The following is a 26,469-nucleotide window of genomic DNA, read 5'->3' as shown; positions in this document are numbered from 1 at the left end:
GCATTCATTTGTTAGGATACCTTAATCCATTAGACTTTGCAATGACTGAAATAGGCCTGTCTCTCTCATTGTATGACCGGTACATTCAAACTACTGACCCACTGGGAATGTGATGAAAGAAATAAGTTTGCCCAGCAACAGCCCCAAAACATCACTGCTCTAGAGGAGAGCTGCATGGAGGAATGGGCCAAAATACCAGCAAGTGTGTGAAAACCTTGTGAAGACTTACAGAAAACGTTTGACCTCTGTCATTGCCAACAAAGGGCATATAGAAAGTATTGAGATAAACTTTTGTTATTGACCAAATACTTATTTTCCAAAATAATTTGCAAATTAATTAAATCCTACAATGTGATTTTCTGGATTTCTCTCATTTTGTCAGTCATAGTTGAACCTATGATGAAAATGACAGGCCTCTCTCAGCTTTAAGTGGGAGAACTTGCACAATTGGTGGCTGACTAAATACTTTCTTGCCCCACACATATATATATATATATAACACAGGGCTGTAACCCAAACAAAGAGTGAGATGTAAACCTCTAATAAATACATGGGACGAGACACGTAATAACACTAGTACACACAAGCCAATACAACAGAGCACAGGTACTCACAACACCAACAGAAATGGAACAATAATCAACATGAACAGAGGGCACATATATACACATACTAATCACGGGGAATGGGAACCAGGTGTGCTTAATGAGACAATACAGTCCAGGGTTGGTGGTAATAATCCAGTTCAGTGATGCCTAGAAGGCTGGTGATATAGACCTCAGGAGCTGGTGAACAGAGTGTCAACATCAGTTCCGGAGGAATCCGTGACAATACAGAGTACTGGTGACTCCTTACTCCCCCACTTCATTCACTGCAATGCAATACACGGTATATGGGATACTTTTTGGGTTGTAGAGAAAATACTTTTCTACTTGTCTCAGCTAAATTGGGGTGGGAAATACTCAGTAGTTCCTCTACTAACCAAATATGTGTAGTTTGGGAAGGGGACTGTATCATACATATCCAGCAGCACTTCGTTCTCCACCAGCTCCATAGCCCAATGCAATACACTGTAATAGACTGGACATGGGATACAGAGAGAGAACTTTACTATCTGTCTCAGATAAAGTGGTGTGGGAAATACTCAGTAGAGTCTCTACTAGCCATAACATTGCTTTTATTTGGAAGGTTTCTTCATTTCCGAAAGAACGTGACGTTATCATTTGTGCTGCTGGTAGAATACTAGTTCTGGGTGATAAAAAAAAATATCGTTCTGTGTGATGTCACCGCGGCGGAGATAGTTATCCTCGCACTTAAATAAAGAGAGTAGAGGAAATCACGATGAGGGCAGACTGTGTGCACCGAGTCCTTTCCATGGGTTGTCGATGGTGAAATATCTATTTCGTTGGAGCGCAAATAAATAACATTCTCGTAACAATCATTGTTCTACACATTGGGTAAGTAGGTGTCACAATATATCTTATTTTGGCAGGTTTCTCGTCGTCAGGTTGTTGCCAAATGCCGACAAGTAGCCTACAATCTGCTGTAGCCTAATTTATGGGCAAGTTATAGGCTACAGCAGATTGTAGGCTACTACAAGTTTTTAATTCAGCTGGTTATTATTGTCATTGCTTGCTGTTGAAACATGCAACCAGAAAAGGTTGGTCATGTAAATTCAACGCATGACCATGCTGTATGTAATGTCATGCATAATGGCTACAATGCACAGAGATGTGTGAGAGCAACCTTTTTGCCAATTGATGGATCCGTTGCACATGTATTCATGCATTGTTATGGAAAAAAACATGTATGTGATGCAGAAGAATATCAACGAATATCAGTCATACATATGCCACTTGGGATTGATTGATTATCAGGATCATTAAAAGGCATATGCTATTATTTGATCATAAATGCGTTTTATTTGAATGACACATCCTCCTCTCCTGTCTTCCCCAATGACGTTTGCCTTTGATGGCTATTGAATACTTGAAAACCCTGCATACCTATCTCAAACAATGGTCTGTCCCTCTGTCTACCTGTCTGTCTGCCTGGCTGATTTTCTTTAATGCAATAAATAGCTTATTTCAATGACCTGACTGCAGTGCAATCACAAGGAACAAACATGATCATATTAATCAATGTTTCCTTATAACTTTTGTTGATATTCTCCTGCTGATTAAATAAAGCATGGTCGTATAAACATGGGTCTTGTCTATTGAATGAGATGTTTACGATGAATGTGAGTCAGCCAGCAGCTTTCTTATCACACAATTCAACCCCATGGTTTAAAATAGTGTTTGGCCATCATGCATCATGCAGTAAGATGATGTAGTTATGGTGACCTCCAAGCACTAGGTTTATTATTGGTTGCAGCATGCATTTCATGCCAGTGCTCTGACTCTCTAACTCCTGCTGATTAGAGGGTAAGCACCATGTTATTCCCTCCACACCCACCATCAACACATCTACTGTACCAGTCAACACCTGCCCTGAGAGACCACATGCTTGGAAGAATAATAAGCCAGCCCGGGGAAATGTGTTGATTATGATATGGAGAAAGAAGAGATTGCAGACACATTTTAATCTTAAATCTGTCGACTGCCTACTCTAGTCTTTAGAATCCTGTGTAACGTAATTTCCAGACCCTCTCATACAATCTGTCTGACCTTCTCCACCATCAAATCAAATCAAATGTTATTGGTCACATACACATGGTTAGCAGATATTAATGCGAGTGTAGCGAAATGCTTGTGCTTCTAGTTCCGACTGCAGTAATCTCTAACAAGTAATCTAATAATTTCACAACAACTACCTTATGCACACAAGTGTAAAGGAATGAATAAGAATATGTACATATAAATATATGGATGAGCGATGGCTGAATGGCCGAACGGCATAGGCAAGATGCAGTAGATGGTATAGAGTACAGTATACATGTGAGATGAGTAATGTAGAGTATGTAAACATTATATAAAGTGGCATTGTTTAAAGTGACTAGTGATACATTTATTATAAAGCAATTTTTTATTATTAAAGTGGCTCGAGATTTGAGTCAGTATGTTGGCAGCAGCCACTCAATGTTAGTGATGGCTGTTTAACAGTCTGATGGCCTTGAGATAGAAGCTGTTTTTCAGTCTCTCGGTCCCAGCTTTGAAGTGACTATGCATATATGATAAACAGAGAGTAGCAGCAGCGTAAAAGAGGGGTTGGAGGGGGGAGGCACACAATGCAAATAGTCCGGGTAGCCATTTGATTACCTGTTCAGGAGTCTTATGGCTTGGGGGTAAGAAATGTTGAGATGCCTTTTTGTCCTAGACTTGGCACTCCGGTACCGCTTGCCATGTGGTACTAGAGAGAACAGTCTATGACTGGGGTGGCTGGGGTCTTTGACAATTTTTAGGGCCTTCCTCTGACACCGCCTGGTGTAGAGGTCCTGGATGGCAGGCAGCTTAGCCCCAGTGATGTACTGGGCCGTACGCACTACCCTCTGTAGTGCCTTGCGGTCAGAGGCTGAGCAATTGCCGTACAAGGCAGTGATGCAACCAGTGCTCTCGATGTTGCAGATGTAGAACATTTTGAGGATCTCAGGACCCATGCCAAATCTTTTTAGTTTCCTGAGGGGGAATAGGCTTTGTCGTAGGTTGTTATTCTGGCACCACCCGGCCAGGTCTCTGACCTCCCTATAGGCTGTCTCGTTGTTGTCGGTGATCAGGCCTACCACCGTTGTGTTGTCTGCAAACTTAATGATGATGTTGGAGTTGTGCCTGGCCATGCAGTCATGGGTGAACAGGGAGTACAGGAGGGGACTGAGCACGCACCCCTTGGGAGCTCCCGTGTTGAGGATCAGCATGGCAGATGTGTTGCGACCTACCCCCAACACCTGGGGGCGGCCCTTCAGGAAGTCCAGGATCCAGTTGCAGAGGGAGGTGTTTAGTCCCAGGATCCTTAGCTTAGTGATGAGCTTTGAGGGTACTAGGGTACTGAGCTGTAGTCAATGAATAGCATTCTCACATAAGAGTTCCCTTTGTCCAGGTGGGAAAGGGCAGTGTGGAGTGCAATAGAGTGCATCATCTGTGGATCTGTTTGGCAGGTATGCAAATTGGAGTGGGTCTAGGGTTTCTGGGATAATGGTGTTGATGTGAGCCATTACCAACCTTTCAAAGCACTTCATGGCTACTGACGTGAGTGCTACGGGTCTGTAGTCATTTAGGCAGGTTGCCTTTGTGTTCTTGGGCACAGGGACTATGGTGGTCTGCTTGAAATGTGTTGGTATTACAGACTCAATCAGGAACATGTTGAAAATGTCAGTGAAGACACCTGCCAGTTGGTCAGCACATGCCTGGAGCATACATCCTGGTAATCCGTCTGGCCCCGCAGCCTTGTGTATGCTGACCTGTTTAAAGGTCTTACTCACGTTGGCTACGGCGAGCGTGATCACACAGTCGTCCGGAACAGCTGATGCTCTCATGCATGCCTCAGTGTTGCTTGCCTCGAAGTGAGCATAGAAGTGATTTAGCTCGTCTGGTAGGCTCGTGTCACTGAGCAGCTCGGGGTTGTGCTTCCTTTGTAGTCTGTAATAGTTTGCAAGCCCTGCCACATAAGACGAGCATCGTACCTGGTGTAGTATGATTCAATCTTAGCCCTGTATTGTCGCTTTGCCTGTTTGATGGTTCGTCAGAGGCCATAGCAGGATTTCTTGTAAGCTTCCAGGTTAGAGTCCCGCACCTTGAAAGTGGCAGGTCTACCGCTTTTAAGGTGCGGGATATGTCCGTAAACACACCAGCCAGCTGGTCTGCGCATGCTCTGAGGACGGGGCTAGGGATGCCGTCTGGGCTGGCAGCCATGCGAGGATTAACACGTTTAAATATTTTACTCACGTTGGCTGCGGTGAAGGAGAGCCCGCAGGTTTTGGTTGCGGGCCGTGTCAGTGGCACTGTATTGTCCTCAAAGCGAGCAAAGAAGTTGTTTAGTTTGTCTGGGAGCAAGACGTCGGTGTCCGCGACGGGTCTGGTTTTCTCTTTGTAATCCGTGATTGACTGTAGACCCTGCCACATACGTCTCGTGTCTGAGCCGTTGAATTGTGACTCTACTTTGTCTCTATACTGACGCTTAGCTTGTTTGATTGCCTTGCGGAGGAAATAGCTACACTGTTTGTATTTGTTCATGTTTCCGGTCACCTTGCCATGATTAAAAGCAGTGGTTTGTGCTTTCAGTTTTGCACGAATGCTGCCATCAATCCACGGATTCTGGTTGGGGAAGGTTTTAATAGTCACAGTGGGTACAACATCACCGATACACTTGCTAATAAACTCGCTCACCGAATCAGCATATTACATCAATGTTGTTGTCCCAGTCCACGTGATCGAAGCAATCTTGAAGTGTGGAATCAGATTGGTCGGACCAGCGTTGAACAGACCTGAGCACTGGCGCTTCCTGTTTTAGTTTCTGCCTATAGGCTGGGAGTAACAAAATGGAGTCGTGGTTAGATTTTCAGAATTTTGCAAGCCCAGGTTTGCGCATTCGATATGCTGATAAAATTTAGGGATTTTTTTGTTTTCAGATTAGCCTTGTTAAAATCCCCAGCTACAATAAATGCCGCCTCAGGATATGTGGTTTCCAGTTTACATAGAGTCCAATGAAGTTCTTTCAGTGCCGTCGAGGTGTCTGCTTGGGGGGATATACACGGCTGTGATTATAATCGAAGAGAATTCTCTTGGTAGATATTGCTGTCGGCATTTGATTGTAAGGAATTCTAGGTCAGGTGAACAGAAGGACTTGAGTTCCTGTATGTTGTAATGACCACACCACGACTCATTAATCATAAGGCATACACCCCCACCCTCCTTCTTACTCTAGTCTTTAGAATCCTGTGTAACGTCATTTCCAGACCCTCTCGTACAATCTGTCTGACCTTCTCCACCATATTGTAGTGTGTCATTTTAACATTCAAACAGTGCCACTCAGCTTGGACCAGGCTGTTGTTGTCTACTGACTGCTGTATTTTCTAAAGAGGATACTAAAAGTAGAAATGAAATGTTGTTAACGCATATCCAGAGTGACGGATGAAGTTGCAGGGGACATAGTATTTACAACCCCTCTGCTTCCTCTTGGCAGCACTGACTCAAATAGACTCAGACGGGTGCCCCTTCACCTCACAACACTATGTCGTTATCATTATTCTCTGGAAATGTAAAGAGGAAGGTGAAGAACGCTGTTACCTTTTTATCGTTAGAGGTGGGGTTTGTCTGTCCCTAGCTGGCTTCTGCCTATAGGCTTATATTCATGCTAACTGGAGCTTGTCCGGTGTTAGATATGCAGTTATTACTATTCATTATTCAAGTGAACTAGTGTTATACATCATCTGCCAGCCTGTTACTCAGGATCTAAATGTCACAGTAGGTAATTCCAATATGGTCAATCGTGACTGTACTTTAAAAAAACATTCAGTTAATGAGCCTAGGACGATCCAGGTGCGTCCCATTTGTATTATCCTCTTAATTGGCTGTGTTGATGACAGAGAACTACCAATGGTGTCTGCCTACTAGTATGTGTAATTACACACATGGGAATGAAAAGTGCAGTTTGGTATCACTTATTTTCCTGTTGTCACATTGTGTCGTGTCTACACAGTAATTGTTTTTCTCAGGCACGTCTGTTAAAACAAATGCGAAGAGAAACTGTGCCTGTTGTATCAAACACATAAAGTGTAAGGTGTAACTAAATCAGTTTCATCAAGAGTGTTTGATCGAAGACACCCCTACCCGAAAGCCCCAGAGACCAACAAAGTCTTTTAAAGATGGTGTCTGAAGGGATTAGTCAGGTAAACACTGTCAATAGGTGAAATTTCAATTTGGACATCCTTAACTACCTGCGAGCTGCGACTCAGGAAATATTTTTTTGTAACAGTTGTAGCTCACTCTGTTTGAAGTCTTTTTTTTCATCATGTGTCATCAAGGCGCCTGTGATTGTCTTTGACAGTTTCTGTGCTGGTATTTCACTGGCAATGCCCCAGGAGGGATCCTTTTTCCCATCATTCCTCTCTTCTGCCTGGCTCTCTCTCAGCTCAGTCAGCAGCACAGTAATTGGCTCTTGTGAAACCGGCTCAGTTTTAGCACATAGCCAAGCATGCTCTCGCTCCTCTCACTGTTGAGTCAATAAAATTATCACAAATCAGTCCCTCTGTGGAAGACTAACAGGTCCTTGTGGGGGTGGGGGGGTATGTATCAAAATCTATCACATTGGCATTCTGGACCACTCTGCCAGAGACAGAACAGCTTGCAGAGACTGCTGCTCACATATGTTCTCTCTGTGACAAATTGACAATAAGACTAAACTATGTATTGGATGTATAACTAATGCTTTATTCATACTATTGGGTCGCATTTTGCCCTTTTTAGCCCCTTAAACCTCTGGCATTTTGGTAATGAAAGGAGCCATGGGTTAGGTGGTTAAACAGCAAAACAATAAAATCCCATATTGTTGTGTTTATTTTGTGTACTGTAGTAGAGTGTTAAGGTCATCCCCCTGGATTAGGGTTTTGGAGTAATTCGATCTTTAGTGATTAAAGCTTCATTACACTGTTGTTGCCACGCTGGATTAGGATCCAAATGTGCCGATTGGCCCATCGACCCACTGTGAACCGCAGTATTCCTCAGAGGTTCCTACCCTATGGGTATGTCCATGTTCATCTGCCTGTATCTAAGTCCCTTTGGGTCACCAGCTGCCAGTTTGTCACTGACGAGAACAGTGGAGTACTATAATGTTGCAGTGCCAGTATTGCATGATACACATGCAGGAACCCGATGAGTGCACTTAGCTCTCACTGGTAGTGCCCACAATTATGCTACTCTAGTCTACACAGTGCAGTGGTGCATCCCAAAACAAGTCATTTTAAGACCACAACACAGGTTGCGTTCCTTGTTCCTAGGGCCACAGTTGGCAATCCATACCAGACATTGATTGTCTTTAAAACACAGATAAACTACGTTGAAAGTCTGATTATTACCATACATATCATTCACTTAGCACACACAATGCCGGGTGAAGAGCCCCACAGACACACAGCTCTGTGGCCTAATCCTTATCTTTATCCAGCCTTGTGTAAAGTCTGAGTTTTGGGCCAATAAAACAACCCAGATCGTGTTATCTTAAATCACTGGATTTGAACTGAGTTATCACAGAGGCTAAAAATAAACCACTAGCAATCTAGGCTGTACTCGTCGCTCTGCTTTATATCCTATGTTACACTCTGAAAATAAATCTGCGGTTGAACAAGACACTGTATGAGGAATAACAAATATGAGACAGACCGCCTAGCTGTCATCGTTTGGCCACAACTGACCGCACAACTGCCTGGTAAACTCTTCAACAAGGAGGATGCTTTTTTCTAGACTGCCCTATGTGATTTGCTGAAATGGCACTCTCATTTCCTGCTATCTGTGACACATATGGGCCGATATAAAGACTGTGTCTTTAAAGACTGTAAAGTGTGGCATTCACAAAGTGTTTGTTATCAACCTCTGGCAAAAATTCTCTCTGATGTGAAGAAACAAATTATTTATTAAAGCCCATGATAATTAAAATAGATGATTGTTTCTCCTTCCATGTGTAATACACCTTGTTAATCTGGATTGTTTTAAACATAATTTCTGTGGAAATTGGAAAGAGAAGTATTGATTGACTGATTATGAATGAGGGTCTGTAGGCCTACTACAAATGTACTATTTCACATGAGGCCAAATAGATACACTACATGGCCAAAAGTATGAGGACATCTGCTCGTCGAACATCTAATTCCAAAATCATGGGCATTAATATGGAGTTGGTCCCCCCTTTGCTGCTATAACAGCCTCCACTCTCCTGGGAAAGTTTTCCACTAGATGTTGAAACAGTGCTGCAGGGACCATTCAGCCACAAGAGCATTAGTGAGGTCTGGGACTTATGTTGGATGATTAGGCCTGGCTCGCAGTCGACATTCCAATTCATCCCAAAGAGGTGTTTGATGGTAGAGGTCATGGCTCTGTGCAGGCCAGTCAATGTCTTCCACTCCGATCTCGACAAATCATTTCTGTATGGACCTTGCTTTGTGCACAGGACATTGTCATGCTGAAACAGGAAAGGGCCTTCCTGTTGCCACAAAGTTGGAAGCACAGAATCATCTAGAATGTTATTGTATGCTGTAGCATTAAGATTCCCCTTCACTGGAACTAAGAGGTATAGCACGAACCATGAAAAACAGCCCCAGACCATTTTTCCTTCTCCAACAAACTTTACAGTTGGCACTATGCATTGGGGCAGGTAGCGTTCTCCTGGCATCCGTCAAACTCAGATTCATCTGTCAGATGGTGAAGCGAGATACATCACTCCAGAGAACTCGTTTCGACTGCTCCAAAGTCCAATGGCGGCGAGCTTTCGACCACTCCAGACGACATTTGGCATTGTGCATGGTGATCTTAGGCTTGTGTGCCGCTGCTCGGCCATGAAAACCCATTTCATGATGCCCCTGATGAACAGTTATTGTGCTGACGTTGCTTCCAGAGGCAGTTTGGAACTCAGTGGTGCAACAGGACAGACGATTTTTACACGCTGCGCGCTTCAGCACCCAGCGGCCCCGTTCTGTGAGCTTTTGTGGCCTATTTTGAAAGTCACTAAGCTCTTCAGTAAGTCCATTCTACTGTCAATGTTTGTCTATGGAGATTGTATGGCTGTATGCTCAATTATATACACCTGTCAGCAACAGGTGTGGCTGAAACAGGCAAATTCACTCATTTGAAGGGGTGTCCACATACTTTTGGTCATGAAGTGTAGGTGAATCACTATGACTCTTTGTAGTGAATGCCTGTGCATGTGTGTAAATATACACAGTACAATATATGAACATTTCCTTCAAATATGCTTATATCATTAATTATTCAATTGTATTCACTCTTGCATGAGCAAAAAGAGCTGTTTTCCATTCATAGGGTCACTGTCAGTCAGAGCACTTAATGGTGAGGCCATCATAGACCTGCCAGAGAGAGGAGTTACAGTGATGGGGTGCGTGCATGCCTCTTCTGGCAGGTGTGTGTAATGAATTGGCTTTCAGGTGCATTTTCTCTCTCTGAGTCTTGCTCTCCCAAACATTAAACTCCTCATAAATCTTCCCAAGGTGATTTTTCAACAAAGCGTGGAGGGAGACGGCCTTCTCAAAGTCACAGGCTGCTTCCTGAGGGAGAGGTACATAACTTTTAAGCTACCCTTGGCAACACGATGGGTCACAGCTTCAACCAGCATCTAAGATATGCATTAATTGTAATTATAAACTGGGTGGTTCGAGCCCTGAATGCTGATTGGCTGAAAGCCGTGGTATATCAGACCGTATACCATGGGTATGACAAAACATGTATTTTTTCAGCTCTAATTACGTTGATAACCAGTTTATAATAGCAATAAGGGGTTTGTGATATATGGCCAATATACCATGGTTAAGGGCTGTGTCCTACACTCCACGTGTAGGACGTGCATAAGATCAGCCCTTAGCAATGATATATTGGCTACGTTGAAACCTAAACAACCTTAGGGGAATGTTCTGTGGTGGTTGTTACAGATGTCGTGCACAACAAGGATATTTAATTTAAAACATTTCCTGGGAAAAAAACATTATTTGAATGAATGTTTTTGAGATGTCATCATCCTAATGTCAGATAACACCATAACTAAATATTAATGGGAATGTTAGCTTATGTCCTGGGAATGTTCCCGGTTTGCTGGGAACATACTGTTTGGTGTGAGAGGAATGTTAATTGCTGATTTTTGGTTAGGGTATTTATACATTTTGTGGGACTATTTTAGGCATCCAGAAGATTTTATAGATAGAACGACAAAATGCATTTTGTTTCTGCAAATGCTCAACGTCAATAAGATATCAATGTGTTGTAAATTTGCTATAAATTGCAAACTTAGCCACGTGCAGCTGTTTTCAAAAGCTCTTTTGGTTGTGGAGTCTTATTTCAAAAGCAAATACTGGCTTTCTTCACTTCAAAGCACATAAGAAGATATCCAATTGACTATCCAGTTCAAAGGATTTTTAGTAAAGCCTGGAGGGATTTGCTTTGACCAGTGCTTTCAGTGTGGGTAACCATTTTATGTGTGCTATCAGGAAGATAACTGAATATGAAGGTGAATATGACAATGTTTTGGTCTGCATGGGAAACAACCCTATCTGTTTATTGCATTATTACGTTGCATTTTCCCTTCTATGGATGTTTTATGTGATGTTCTGATTACAGTATTTTAGTGGTTATGAATGATGAGTTATATCATTATAGCTGATTGTATTTGCTAGCTGTCTGAATTACTGGTGATTATAATCAGTCCTGATTAAGATATACTGTACGTCTGGCTTGGTCTGCGTTAGTGAGTCACATCTTCAAAACTGAAGGAAAGCAAGATGCCACCTTCGATTTAGTCATCTACATTGTCTGAATAGGTGATAGCCTTCAACATGGCAATCGGTTTTAATAGCTTACATTATCTACTATGAATCATGGTGTGAGTCAACACAATATACATGTGTGGTAGGCATGTTATGACTGAAGGTTTCATATCATTACTGAAAAGATGTTGTGGTTCACTTAGATGGTGCATGACTTCTATTCCTGATCTGCTCTGTGAAATCCATGGTAGCAATCCAGAGATGGGATTTGGGGAAGAGGGACAGTGTCTCCCAAAACACTGCTGGATCCCACAGATTCACTTTGGCATCTCCTGCCATTGAAACATCACTAAAACAGCACAGCCCATGCAGTCTTCTTGTGCACCATGATCATATGTGCATCCCAAATGGCACCCTGGAGTTCTCCAAATTAGAAATCGACCGATTATGATTTTCTAATGCCGATACCGATACCGATTATTGGAGGACCAAAAAAGCCGATACCGATTAATCGGACGATTTTTATATATATTTGTAATAATGAAAATACAACAATACTGAACGAACAATGAACCCTTTTATTTTAACTTAATGTAATACCTAAATAAAATCTATTTAGTCTCAAATAAATAATGAAAGTTTGAGTTTGGTTTAAATAATGCAAAAACACAGTGTTGGAGAAGAAAGTAAAAGTGCAATATGTGCCATGTAAAAAAGCTAACGTTTAAGTTCCTTGCTCAGAACATGAGAACATATGAAAGCTGGTGGTTCAATATTCCCAGTTCTTCAATATTCCCAGTTAAGAAGTTTTAGGTTGTAGTTATTCTAGGAATTATGACGCGTCAACTATTTCTCTCTATACCATTTGTATTTCATATACCTTTGACTATTTGATGTTCTTATAGGCACTTTAGTATTGCCAGCCTAATCTCGGGAGTTGATAGCCTTGAAGTCATAAACAGCGCTGTGCATCAAGCATTGCTAAGAGCTGCTCGCAAATGCAGTAAAGTTCTGTTTGAATGAATGCTTACAAGCCTGCTGCTGCCTACCCACCGCTCAGTCAGACTGTTCTATCAAATATCAGATCATAGACTTAATTATGATAAACACACAGAAATATGAGCCTTTGGTCATTAATATGGTCAAATCTGGAAACGATCATTTCGAAAACAAAATGTTTATTCTTTCAGTGAAATACGGAACCATTCCTTTTTGTCGGGTGGCAACCCTAAGTCTAAATATTGCTGTTACATTGCACATTACGGTCTTTGTTAGGAAGAAACACAGTTCGAAACGAGCCAGGCAGGACCAAACTGTTGCATATACCCTGACTCAGCTTGTACTGAACGCAAGAGAAGTGACACAATTTCCCTAGTTAATATTGTTCATAAGTTTAATGCTAGCTAGCAACTTACCTTGACTCATTGCAGCCGCAAGGTCCTTTTGACGCTGTACTCGCGTAACAGGTGGTCAGCCTGCCGCGCAGTTTTCTTGTGGATTGCAATGTAATTGACCATAATCGGCGTCCAAAAAGACCGGTTACCTATTGTTATGAAAACTTGAAATCGTCCCTAATTACTCGGCCATGCCGATTAATCGGTCGATCTCTACTCCAAATGGCACCCTAGATCTCTCCAAAAGGCACCCTAGAGCCCTCCAAATGGCACCATAGAGCCCTCCAAATGGCACCCTAGAGCCCTCCAAATGGCACCCTAGAGCCCTCTAAATGGCACCCTAGAGCCCTCCAAATGGTACCCTAGAGCTCTCCAAATGGCACCCTAGAGCTCTCCAAATGGCACCATAGAGTCCTCCAAATGGCACCCTAGAGCCCTCCACATGGCACCCTAGAGCCCTCCAAATGGCACCCTAGAGTCCTCCAAATGGCACCCTATAGCCCTCCAAATGGCACCCTAGAGCCCTCCAAAAGGCACCATAGAGCCCTCCAAATGGCACCCTAGAGCTCTCCAAATGGCACCCTAGAGTCCTCTAAATAGCACCCTAGAGCCCTCGAAATGGCACCCTAGAGCCCTCCAAATGGCACCCTAGAGTCCTCCAAATGGCACCCTATAGCCCTCCAAATGGCACCCTAGAGCCCTCCAAAAGGCACCATAGAGCCCTCCAAATGGCACCCTAGAGCTCTCCAAATGGCACCCTAGAGCTCTCCAAATGGCACCCTAGAGTCCTCTAAATAGCACCCTAGAGCCCTCCAAATGGCACCCTAGAACTCTCCAAATGGCACCCTAGAGCCCTATGGTTCTAGGGCTCTATCAATCAGGCTTAGGAATCTCTCCATTGGAAGTACGCTGGAGGAGCCTTACTCAGTGACTTTTGAGTGCACTGAAGTCACTTGTTAGTTTGGTGCTCTGACATTTGAACAACCCTGGGAGGTGTATCCTCTAAAGCCCATTCAGCAGGAGGTCGCCTGTCCAAATATAGCCCTGTATTGAAGAGGAGAGCTCTCTTCTCTTCCTGGCTGCTATGTACTTAATTAGCCTCCCTATGTTTCAAAATATGGAGGTCACTTCGTAGGCTTTGTTTCAAATGACGTCTTTCCAAAGCAAAAGGACAAATAGCAGGAAAATGAGGTGGAGAAAAAAAATGAAATATTGTGGCCTCCCCCACTGGGATTTCTTTCTGAATAGAAGAGGTCCAATGAGCAGTGTAACATGATCAGATGGGCATCTTCTGTCAGAAGCCTTTATAGTAACACATGTAACGCTGAAATAACATTGTCTCTGCAAATATTGTACTGTTGTGATTAATTTAATTGCATGTTTTTGCAATATAATGTGTTTTCTTATCAGTTACATGAACAAGCATTACGCTCCTGCAACATTCAAAGAGATTTTCTCCATAAATGGCTGTTTATTAGCGTGTTTGTTTGTGTTGTATTTATGTTCTGCAGTGCCATTGTCAGAGGTTATCACAGTATTTTTCGGTTATGTTTGGCAGGCGTCCTCAGTGCCTTGGTGGGGTCTCTCTGTGGTGGCCATTTTATCTGACCGCTCACTCTGTCACATGCTGCCCTTTTGAACAGAGGGGTGCTGGGAAAAGTCTTTGAGCCCGCTGAGAGGGACACACCGAGAACGTGCTAGCCTTCCACCCTGTCACTCACAGCGGCGTCAACAGCTATCACTGGGTTGGATAAAGATCCCATAGGGGCAAGATAAAATACTATTGGATGGCCATCTCTCAGATATAAATAAGGCACTGTCTCTTGGAAGGCCATTTCTCTTTTTTGTAGTAGAGTATCTGGGATCTGGAAAATCATTGTTTTCAAGAATACCTCAGTGGATAATTCGATAATGGTGCCTGATCAATGACATAATGTTATGCTTTGCACTGCTATATGACAGGGTAACAGTGGGAGTAACAGTGGTAGTGGAGAGGCAGCCAGTTCCCTATGCTCTGTGAGCAGGACTCTTGTGTTTGTGTGTGGCTACAGTTATGAGAGGCCCTGACCCACCAGGCCTTCCTGAATAATGAACAGTCAACAATGCTGCCATGTGACTTCATTCCTTGAAGTTTCCCTCTGAACACGGCTCATTATCGGACATTGGGAGCTCTCTCTTCTCTCAGTGGAGTGAAAGGAAGAGGGGGACCCAGGGACAGGGTCCTGATTGGGCCGTGGTGGAGGCGTCTCAAGCCTCTTCCTCTCTCCATGCAGCTCGTCCACTTATCTCTGTCACTTTAAGCCTCCTGGGAATCGGACATACGTATACTGTCGATTAAAAATGTATCACAACAATGGCCTTCATGACAGCTGGTTGAATGTAATTTATGGTGGACTATGCGCTAACAAATTGTATTTGTCACCCAGAGAGAAAATACTACAGAAGGTTCTATAAATAGTTGGTTGAAATAGCACTACGTTTCTTTATGAGTACATGCACATGTTGACACTGCACCCCGTGTCTCATCTGAGCTGTTGTAAAAGCTCCACTTTCCCTCACTTATCAATCCTCTTACCACAATGGAGAGCTTCTAAAAAGGTGCTATCTAGTATTTAAATGGTTAATTCAGCTGTCCCCAAAGAAGAACCCTTTGAAGAACCCTTTTTTGGTTCCAGGTAGAACTCTTTTGGTTCCAGGTAGACCCCTTTCCACAGAGGGTTCTACATGGAACCCAAATACTGTAAGTTCTACCTGGAACTTAAAAGGTTTCTACTATGGGGACAGCCGAAGAACCCTTTTGTAACCCTTTTTTCAAAGAGTGTGCGGATTAATAGGCATTGGGGCTATTGAAAGCTTGTTAAATTCTCCATAGAATAGGAGGCTATGAGGAGGATAAATGAACCTTGTGGCTGGCAGGGTGTGCAATGCTGGTGATGAGTGGTGGTGGATGTTTGAGCTTCAAGGTCAGCCTAGCCCAGAGTAATCAGCGATTTCACATGGCATGGTTCTCTTTCAAGCCATTGTCACTGAGTAAATTGGCTGGGGCGGCTTTGCGTGTTGTTTGCTGTGCTGACACAGGAGGAGGAGCTTCCATGGCCGTTACTCTTCTCACACTCGGCCAAGCTGCTCTAGGTCATCACTCCACATTGGTCCCACCAGCACTGATGGACAGAGGGAGACTGTATTCTGTTTCAGCCTTTAGTTCAAGTGACACTAAAATGTCAAAGCTTTGATGACAAAGGTTGTGAGAGCAGACTACATGACATAGGAGCACAACATTGGTTTTATAAGTGTGTGTGTGTGGGGGGCATAATATATACACTACCAGTCAAAATTTTGGACACAACTACTCATTCCAGGGTTTTTATTTATTTTTACTATTTTCTACCATGTAGAATAATAGTGAAGACATCAAAACTATGACATAACACATGGAATCATGTAGTAACCAAAAAAGTGTTAAACAAATCCAAATATATTTTAGATTCTTCAAAGTAGCCACCCTTTGTCTTGATGACAGCTTGGCACACTCTTGGTATTCTCTCAACCAGCTTCATGAGGTGGACCTGGAATGCATTTCAATTAACAGGTGTGCCTTGTTAAAAGTTAATTTGTGGAACTTATTTCCTTCTTAATGCGTTTGAGCCAATCAGTTGTGTTGTGACAAGGTAGGAAAGGTATACCCAGAGTTACCTCTGCTGCAGAGGATGAGATCATTAGAGTTAACTGCACCTCAGATTGCAGCTCAAATAAATGTTTCTCAGAGTTGAAGTAGGGTTAGATGGGTTAGCCCAAGATGTTATCTTGGGCTAACCCAAGATGTTCAAATTTTCATAAATGACCAGCATGGTCAAATAATAGGTCTGGGACAGGTAACACGTCCAGTGAACAGGTCAGGATTCCATAGCCGCAGGCAGAAAAGTTGGAACTGGAGCAGCAGCACGGCCAGGTGGACTGGGGACAGCAAGGAGTCATCATGCCAGGTAGTCCTGGGGCATGGTCCTAGGGCTCAGGTCCTCCGAGAGAGAGAAAGAAAGAGAGAGAGAGAGAATTAGAGAGAGCATACTTAAATTCACACAGGACACCGGATAAGACAGGAGAAGTACAACAAAGACAGGAGAAGTATAACAAACTGACCCTAGCCCCTCGACACATAAACTCCCCTGCATAAATACTGGAGGCTGAGACAGGAGGGGTCAGGAGACACTGTGGCCCCATCCGATAATACCCCCGGACAGGGCCAAACAGGAAGGATATAACCCCACCCACTTTGCCAAAGCACAGCCCCCACACCACTAGAGGGATATCTTCAACCACCAACTTAACATCTTGAGACAAGGCCACAAATATCTCCGCCACGACACAACCCAAGGGGGGCGCCAACCCAGACATGAAGATCACATCAGTGACTCAACCCACTCAAGTGACGCACCCCTCCTAGGGACGGCATGAAAGAGCACCAATAAGCCAGTGACTCAGCCCCTGTAATAGGGTTAGGGGCAGAGAATCCCGGTGGAAAGAGGGGAACCAGCCAGGCAGAGACAGCAAGGGCGGTTCGTTGCTCCAGAGCCTTTCCGTTCACCTTCACATTCCTGGGCCAGACTACACTCAATCATATGACCCACTGAAGAGATGAGTCTTCAGTAAAGACTTAAAGGTTGAGACCGGGTTTGCGTTTCTTACATGGGTATGCAGACCATTCCATAAAAATGGAGCTCTATAGGAGAAAGCCTTGCCTCCAGCTGTTTGCTTAGAAATTCTAGGGACAATTAGGAGGCCTGCGTCTTGTGACCGTAGCGTACGTGTAGGTATGTACGGCAGGACCAAATCAGAGAGATAGGTAGGAGCAAGCCCATGTAATGCTTTGTAGGTTAGCAGTAGAACCTTGAAATCAGCCCTTGCCTTGACAGGAAGCCAGTGTAGGGAGGCTTGCACTGAAGTAATATGATCACATTTTTTGGTTCTAATCATGATTCTAGCAGCCGTATTTAGCACTAACTGAAGTTTATTTAGTGCTTTGTCCGGGTAGCCGGAAAGTAGAGCATTGCAGTAGTCTGACCTAGAAGTAACAAAAGCATGGATGAATTTTTCTGCATCATTTTTGGACAGAAAATGTTTTGTTTTTTTTTGCAATGTTACGTAAATGAAAAAAAGCTGTCCTTGAAACAGTCTTGATATGTTCGTCAAAAGAGAGATCAGGGTCCAGAGTAACGCCGAGGTCCTTCACAGTTTTATTTGAGACGACTGTACAACCATTAAGATTAATTGTCCGATTCAACAGAAGATCTCTTTATTTCTTGGGACCTAGAACAAGCATCTCTGTTTTGTCCGAGTTTAAAAGTAGAAAGTTTGCAGCCATCCACTTCCTCATGTCTGAAACACAGGCTTCTAGCGAGGGCAATTTTGGGGCTTCACCATGTTTCATTGAAATGTACAGTAGTGTGTGTCATCCGCATAGCAGTGAAAGTTAACATTATGTTTTCGAATGACATCCCCAAGAGGTAAAATATATAGTGAAAAGAATAGTGGTCCTAAAACGGAACCTTGAGGAACACCGAAATGTACAGTTGATTTGTCAGAGGACAAGCCATTCACAGAGACAAACTGATATCTTTCTGACAGATAAGATCTAAACCAGGCCAGAACTTGTCCGTGTAGACCAATTTGGGTTTCCAATCTCTCCAAAAGAATGTGGTAATCGATGGTATCAAAAGCAGCACTAAGGTCTAAGAGCACAAGGATACTAAAGGACACCAATAAGAAGAAGAGACTTGCTTGGGCCAAGAAACATCAGAAATGGACATTAGACCGGTGGAAATCTGTCCTTTGGTCTGATGAGGTCAGATTTGAGATTTTTGGTTCCAAGAGTATGTGAACGGTTCCAAGAGATTTTGGTTCAAAGAGTATGTGAACGGATTATCTCTGCATGTGTGGTTCCCACCGTGAAGTATGGAGGAGGAGGAGTGATGGTGTGGGGGTTTGGGGGTGCTTTGCTGGTGACACTGTCTGTGATTTATTCAGAATTCAAGGCACACTTAACCAGCACATTCTACCACAACATTCTGCAGCGTTACGCCATACCATCTGGTTTGCTCTTAGTGCATACTATCATTTGTTTTTCAACAGGACAATGGCCCAAACACACCTCCAGGCTGTGTAAGGGCTATTTGACCAAGAAGGAGAGTGGTGGAGTGCTGCATCAGATGACCTGGCCTCACGGTGACCTGACTTCACAATCACCTGACCTCAACCCAATTGAGATGGTTTGGGATGAGTTGGACCGCAGAGTGAAGGAAAAGCAGTCAACAAGTGCTCAACATATGTGGGAACTCCTTCAAGGCTGTTGGAAAAGCATTCCTCATTAAGCTGGTCGAGAGAATGCCAAGAGTGTGCAGAGCTGTCATCAGGGCAGAGGGTGGCTACTTTGAAGAATCTAAAATCTAAAATATATTTTGATTTGTTTAACACTTTTTTGGTTACTACATGATTCCATATGTGCTATTTCATAGTTTTGATGTCTTCACTATTATTCTACAATGTAGAAAATAGTCAAAATAAACAAAAACTCTTGAATGAGTAGGTGTGTCCAAACCTTTGACTGGTACTGTATAAAAGCCTTGATGTCCCTGAAATGGAAGACAGCTCTCTCTCTGTTGTTGACTAAAATAATTGCATGTTTTTTAGAGATATTCCACATTAATGTTTGCAGTTTGTAGCCTAACTGCTACATTTTTTTAAAGGTTATTGTCAAGATTGTCCATCTTTATCAAAATGTAGTTCTGGCCACCTTCGATGGAGAGATGTCAGTCATCTGGGCTGGGCTCAGTCAGTTTATTTGTCCAATATTTGTCCCTTCAATCACACCCCCCACTAATCATAGAAGATATTCATTGAACATTCCTAGAAATAGTCATGAACATTTCTCTCCATTAACAACTTCTTGGGGTCCTAGGTGGAACGTTGTTCAGTTTTAGAAGGAGGTAAAATGATGTGCTGCTCCAATGTTATTTAGGATTAGTACAGATCAAGACTGGATTAGCAGTCTTTTTTTTTTAGAGGGATTGTTATTAGGTCATGTCTGTGTTGAGGTTTTGATTTTCAAGATATTTGACTTACTTCTTTGCATACTTTCGAGGGGAATATGTTTGCTGATTAACTAGGATATGTTAGTCTTTAGTGGTCTAAACTGTGATCCTTTCTGATTGTGATAACATAAGCCTTTACACACCTACACCTTTCAACCCACATATGCACATGATGCTTTACAACACCCTCCAGCAAGCTCAACCATACGGAGATAAGCTTGTGTTTCTAACAGCAATGGGCGGGCGATGTTCTCAGTCAAACACACACAAGCTGATGCCTCCCTCTTGCCTTCTGGCACTGGACTCTCTCTCTCATTGGCTGCTTGGCACAGGGGCCTGCTGGCAATGCACACAGCTCCTTTTATTCCAGTGGACATAGATGAGTGGAAGACTGCAAGGAGAAGAATGCCAACACCAGATCCTGCTGCTTCCACTCTGCGAGGGCACTGTGGGTTCCCCTGCTACCCAGAGCCTTCTGTTGTATGGACCCAAGTCCAAATACAGCAGTCTATCTGTAGTCACACACAGTTATGGATGCATGTGCTTAGCAGTGGGCCTTTAAACACACTCCGCAGAGCATCTCAGCACACACAGGGCCTTTAGGGCCACACTGCTTAACCAGCACAACATGTCTTCCAAAGCTGGCCACAGATAAAGGAGAGGGAGCTATGAGGATTAGAGGGCCCATTTAAGAAGTGTTGTTCACCTAGTGAATGTTTACATAACACTAAGTCAAGACAATTACATTTTTGGTCTAAATGGCCCTGCTTGGCTCTTGGCCCCTATTCTGACTAACGTCTCCCTTATTCCATCTTTCACCGGTGCCCCAGGTGTTATGCTGGAGCCCTGTTAATAATAGCGACAAATCTAATGCAAGAATTGCCTGTCTTGACTAAGGGGGGTTTGATTCAATTCTAAATGTTGTGACATCCAGCGAGTGCTTATCATCTACGGGACTGATACTCCCATTGGAGGTAATGCACCTTCTGTTGAATGATGACTAGTGTGTGTGTGTGTGTGTGTGTGTGTGTGTGTGTGTGTGTGTGTGTGTGTGTGTGTGTGTGTGTGTGTGTGTGTGTGTGTGTGTGTGTGTGTGTTTGTGTGTGTGTGTGTGTGTGTGTGTAGTATTTTTGAGTGTGTGGGTAGAGTCTAGTGAGTGTAAATAGAGCCAGTGCAAGGGTGTTAGTGAAAAACAATTAAGATAAATAAATAAATAATGAAGGGGGTCAATCTAAATTGTCCTGGTAACCATTTAACTAACTGTTTCATAGTTTTGATGTCTTCACTGTGTAGAAAATAGTCAAAATAAAGAAAAACCCTTGAATGAGTAGGTGTGTTCAAACTTTTTACTGGTAAGGTGAGTGTAAGGATGTGAGTGTGTGCACGCAAATGTATGTGTGTGCATGCATGTGTGTGTGTTGTGTTCTTGGAGGTAGGATATGTTTTCTTTGTATGTGTGTGTGTTTCTTTGTGTGTGTGAGTGAGTGTAAGGATGTGAGTGTGTGCGCGCAAATGTATGTGTGTGCATGTGTGTGTGTTGTGTTCTTGGAGGTAGGATATGTTTTCTTTGTAAATGTATAGGGTGTCTAAATGTGTATAGTATTGTAGCGAATTCAAGGGGTAGATCCGACCGGGACTCGTACCCATGTCAAGCGACTGGCAATATTTATTTCTGGTATTAAAACCTATTTGTAATCCAATGAAAGATAGTGAATAGGCCAGGAGAGACTGTAATCCAATGAAAGATAGTGAATAGGCCAGGAGAGACTGTAATCCAATGAAACACAGTGAATGGGCCAGGAGAGACTGTAATCCAATGAAAGATAGTGAATAGGCCAGGAGAGACTGTAATCCAATGAAAGATGGTGAATAGGCCAGGAGAGACTGTAATCCAATGAAAGATAGTGAATAGGCCAGGAGAGACTGTAATCCAATGAAAGATAGTGAATAGGCCAGGAGAGACTGTAATCCAATGAAAGATAGTGAATATGCCAGGAGATTCTGTAATCCAATGAAACACAGTGAATGGGCCAGGAGAGACTGTAATCCAATGAAAGATAGTGAATAGGCCAGGAGAGACTGTAATCCAATGAAAGATAGTGAATAGGCCAGGAGATTCTGTAATCCAATGAAACACAGTGAATGGGCCAGGAGAGACTGGAATCCAATGAAAGATAGTGAATAGGCCAGGAGAGACTGTAATCCATTGAAAGAAGTGAATAGGCCAGGAGAAACTGTAATTAAAAGTCGGAATATGTTTTATTTTGCATTCATTTAGCAACAAGAGGGAATGTTTAACATGGAGAGTAGATTTATAATTTAGTCATTCAGTACTGTACTGCTGTGAAATGAGCCCCCTGCTGGTCAAATTGTATACTGCATAGCATATTATTTTGAGACTTACTGGTTGTCGGTCCATTACTACATGGGGTCCCATAATGTAAAACGCAAAGTTCTATATTTTAAGGGGAAATAGAGCTGAAGTAATGGCATGCAGGAAAGGTTGCATAACACATGGTTAAATATTGATCACATGTGTATCAATGCCCCTGTAGTAATAAAGTAGTACCAATCAATAGTCATTAGGCCAAGGTAATGAAGGTCCTGGATATTTAGACTAGAGCTAAGGGACCAAATGTCCTTAGAGCAGGGTATTGAGGCAAGCAGTGCTCTTTTTGAAAGCACTATTGTCTGTTATAGTGCTCATATTATGGTTCAGTGTGTACCATACTGTACCAGGGTTGAGGAGAAATTCACTACATCTTCTAGTCTTTTTAAGAAACGTTTGTGTTGAAAATGCCTAACCACTTTCATAATCTATTTGCATACACTTCAAACAGACATACAGTACCAGTCAAAAGTTTGGACACCTAATCATCCCATGTTTTTTTTTTATTTTTTTTACTATTTTCCACATTGTAGAATAATAGTGAAGACGTCAAAACTATGAAATAACACATATGGAATCGTGTAGTAAATAAAAAAATGTTAAACAATTCAAAATAATTGTATATTTGAGATTCTTCAAAGTAGCCACCCTTTTCCCTTTCCCTTTGCCTTGATGGCAGCTTTGCACACTCTTGGTATTCTCTCAAACAGTTTCATGAGGTAGTCGTCTGGAATGCATTTCAATTAACAGGTGTGCCTTGTTAAAAATTATTTTGTGAAATGTATTTCCTTAATGCGTTTGAGCCAATCGGTTGTGTTGTGACAAGGTAGGGTTGGTATGCAGAAGATAGCCCTATCTGGTAAAAGACCAAGTCCATATTTTGGCAAGAACAGCTCATATAAGCAAAGAGAAACGACAGTCCATCATTACTTTAAGACATGAAGGGCAGTCAATGTGGACAATTTCAAGAACTTTGAAAGTTTATTCAAGTGCAGTCGCAAAAAAAAAACATCAAGCGCTGTGATGAAACTGGCTCTCATGAAGGACCGCCACAGGAAAGGAAGACTCACGAGTTACCTCTGCTGCGGAGGACAAGTTCACTAGAGTTAACTGTACTTCAGATTGCTGAAGAGTTCATGTAACAGACACATATTGTTTTGTTGTCTCTTGGTGTCGTTCAGATAAGTCTTATTAGATGTTTTATTTTGAATTGAATTGAATATCTTGTGTTGTTCTTGTCTCCTACTGTTCTGTACTTTAATGTATTTGTATGGTGTATGTGGTCCCCAGGGAGACTAGCTGCTGCATGTGCTGTAGCTAATGGGGATTATAATAAACTAAACCATACCATTCCATATAGATTTAGTTAGAAGCATGAAACTTTCACAGTCAAAGAATTATGCACTGATTTCTTCTGATAATTATCATTAAAATAATAGGCCTATTACTGCTTATATGTACATGTGTCACGCCTGCTCCCGCTCTTCCCCCCCCTGGCGCTCGAGGGCGCCAGACTCCCTAGCATTGTGCACTCCTGCCACCATCATTACGCACACCTGCCTTTCCCCCATCACGTGCATCAGCGCTTATTGGACTCACCTGGACTCTATCGCCTCTGTCATTACCTTCCCTATATATGTCTGGTTCCCTGCTCTGTTCCCTGCTTCAGCATTGATTGTCGTATGTCCTTGTTTACCCGTGTGCCGACGCTGTGCCTGTCTTGTTTCCTGTTTGTTCCTGATTAAATGTTGACTCCCCATACCTGCTTCTTATCTCCGGCATCGGTCCTTACAACATGTATGTGTTGCAGCATGCACAATACATTCATTACCTTTGTAATGTGCACAGAGATATTCTGTTGTGTTGTAATGTGTGACGGAAAGCTTGTGTAATGAGTTTCATAAACTGGGTGGGTCGAGCACTGAATGCTGATTGGCTGAAAGCCGTGGTATATCAGACCATATACCATGCGTATGACAATGCATTTATTTTTACTGCTCTAATTACTTTGGTAACCAGTCTACAATAGCAATAAGGCACGTTGAGGGTTTGCGTCGTGCCTAAGAACAGCCCTTAGCCGTGCTATTTTGGCCATATACCACACCTCCTCGGGCCTTATTGCTTTAACATAGCACAGTGTTATCAACCAGGTACAATATGTTTAGACATAAATTCCACTTTGTTGTTGTGTTCCAGACTATGCTATGAGAACAGGGCCCAGCGATGACTGATGTGGAGCCTGTTGTCACTGATTTTGCAGCCACGGGGAGGACTGGCCGGAGGAACGCTGTACCTGATATCACTGGGGCAGGGCCTGCTGACCTGTCAGACAAACTAGCAGAGCTTTCTGTTGTAGGTGGGTAGTGAAATTTACTCTCAATTACATGCAGTACTTGATTGCAAAGTTTCTGCGATATTTACAATAATTGACATACGCCTACAGTACATGATTGCATGCTTTCACTCTGTTATGGATTAAGATGAATTGTACTTTGAATTGCAATTCAAAGTATTTTCATCTAAACATTTCAATTAGAATTTGAATCAGTTTATTTCAGAAGCAGTATTTTGTGAATATTAAAGATGGTACTGTGTCTGTTTTTTTAATCATAGAAGTACATGCAATTTTCCATAACAATACTTATCTGTATCTAGCCATTATAGAAAACGTGTGGTGGAGCAACACTTAATAAAGCACTGTCATTAAAGAAACTCTTTGCTCAGATAGTTGAGTGCTTTTGTGAGGCCCTGCCAGCCCATTACCCATCACCATTATCAAGTGTCTTGTCTGGACAGCCAGCTTTCCATTAATCTACCAGGGTTTAATGGGAAGGGCATCTGGACGTTAACAGAATGTAAAATGAACCACAGCTTTAACTTTTTAAATGGAAACAAATGAAAGGCAGTTTGGAAAGGGCTAACTATCTATCAGTGAGGGAAAGCCCAGGAAGTTTGGACTCCAGGAATAGTAGCTGCTGTCTTGGTTATATACTAAAGCCATTACTCATATTGCTTCATAGGTAGGAGGGGAAGTCATTGTTAGTTGGAGGCCTCTGTTTATGTATAACTCTTTTACTCAGCGTTGCTCCCTTTCACTTTGTGGCTGCAGTGTTACACCCTTCAACTATAACGACTGGTCCATTGAGCATTAATGTATGAGTCAATAACAAGATTATGCACACACACGGTTGCACTCATGCACAAACACACACACACACACACACACACACACACACACACAGACAGACAGACAGACAGACAGACAGACAGACAGACAGACAGACAGACACACATGCACACACACACATTGAAACACAAACACACACAGAAACACAAACACACACAGAAACACAAACACACACAAGGGCTCAAATGGTCAAACAATAGCTTTTGTGAAATTCATCTCCTTCTGTTACTCACATTGGCCTTTTCATGACTTGATTTAAGCAGATTTAACCAACCAGCAGCACATACTGTAGATCCTAATGTTGTAGAGGGCATGAACCAGATATATCACAGTTGCGTGCAATTTGCAGTATAAATCCCCTATAAAATACAGAAAGGAATTGTCTGTTAAGAAGCAGTCTGTGTTGGCTCATTTTCCCTGAAGACGGTCATCTCAATGATGGTGAAGGCTCTCTGTAGAGTAATTCACTTTGACAGTGTTCAAAACCGTATTAAAATGTTGAATATGAACAAAGCGGTTGAGTTGTGAGGATCTGTGTTAAGTTTAGTCTCTGTTGATATTCAAGCTGTCAGGTGCTGAGGTTGACAATCTCATATTCCCTTCATCTTGTGAATGCAAGATCCTGTATCTTCCATGTCTTACAAACAAACACAAAATAGGGGAAAGTATACGCTACAGTTTGGATTGTGAATGGAATGCAAACATTTTCAACTACATGGGCATTAAGTCATTTTCAAAGATGTGTTCCTGACTGAAATGATGAATGTTGCTCTGTGTGTTTCTCAGATGATGGAGGAGAAGGCGGAGAGTGCACGTCCTCTGGAAGCCCACCGAATTGCCCTATAGAGGGTGAGGAGAAGGCGGAGGGGACGTAATAGGGCCGTGGTCTCTGGCTAACTGACTACAAGAGAAGATGGAGAACAAGAGAGAGACTGGCTCTACTACGGCCCCTTCTCCTCAAACCAACCCCATTGACTAGACAACTGTAATCGTCATGC

The 26,469-nt window shown here is 42.7% G+C and overlaps 1 protein-coding gene across 1 annotated transcript; it reads left to right on the top strand.

Moving 5' to 3' along the window:
• The first annotated feature begins 1,309 nt into the window (after positions 1-1,309).
• On the top strand, positions 1,310-26,469 carry LOC110529572 (cAMP-dependent protein kinase inhibitor beta). The gene is made up of 3 exons (XM_021611910.3): positions 1,310-1,457; positions 24,481-24,640; positions 26,258-26,469. The coding sequence occupies exons 2-3, from the start codon at positions 24,508-24,510 to the stop codon at positions 26,344-26,346; spliced, it is 222 nt and encodes a 73-aa protein (XP_021467585.1). The 5' UTR covers positions 1,310-1,457; positions 24,481-24,507; the 3' UTR covers positions 26,347-26,469.

The sequence above is a fragment of the Oncorhynchus mykiss genome, chromosome 8 (genome assembly GCF_057628025.1).
Source record: "Oncorhynchus mykiss isolate SJ-2025 chromosome 8, ASM5762802v1, whole genome shotgun sequence".
Taxonomy (NCBI): domain Eukaryota; kingdom Metazoa; phylum Chordata; class Actinopteri; order Salmoniformes; family Salmonidae; genus Oncorhynchus; species Oncorhynchus mykiss.
The sequence above is the reverse complement of the archived record's forward strand: the minus strand, read 5'-3'. Positions and strand labels throughout refer to the sequence as shown.

Coding starts and splice junctions, on each gene's coding strand:
- LOC110529572 (XM_021611910.3), top strand. CDS start 24,508: ATGACTGATGTGGAGCCTGTTGTCACTGATTTTGCAGCCACGGGGAGG. Junction 24,641..26,257: donor AGCAGAGCTTTCTGTTGTAG/GTGGGTAGTGAA, acceptor TGTGTTTCTCAG/ATGATGGAGGAGAAGGCGGA.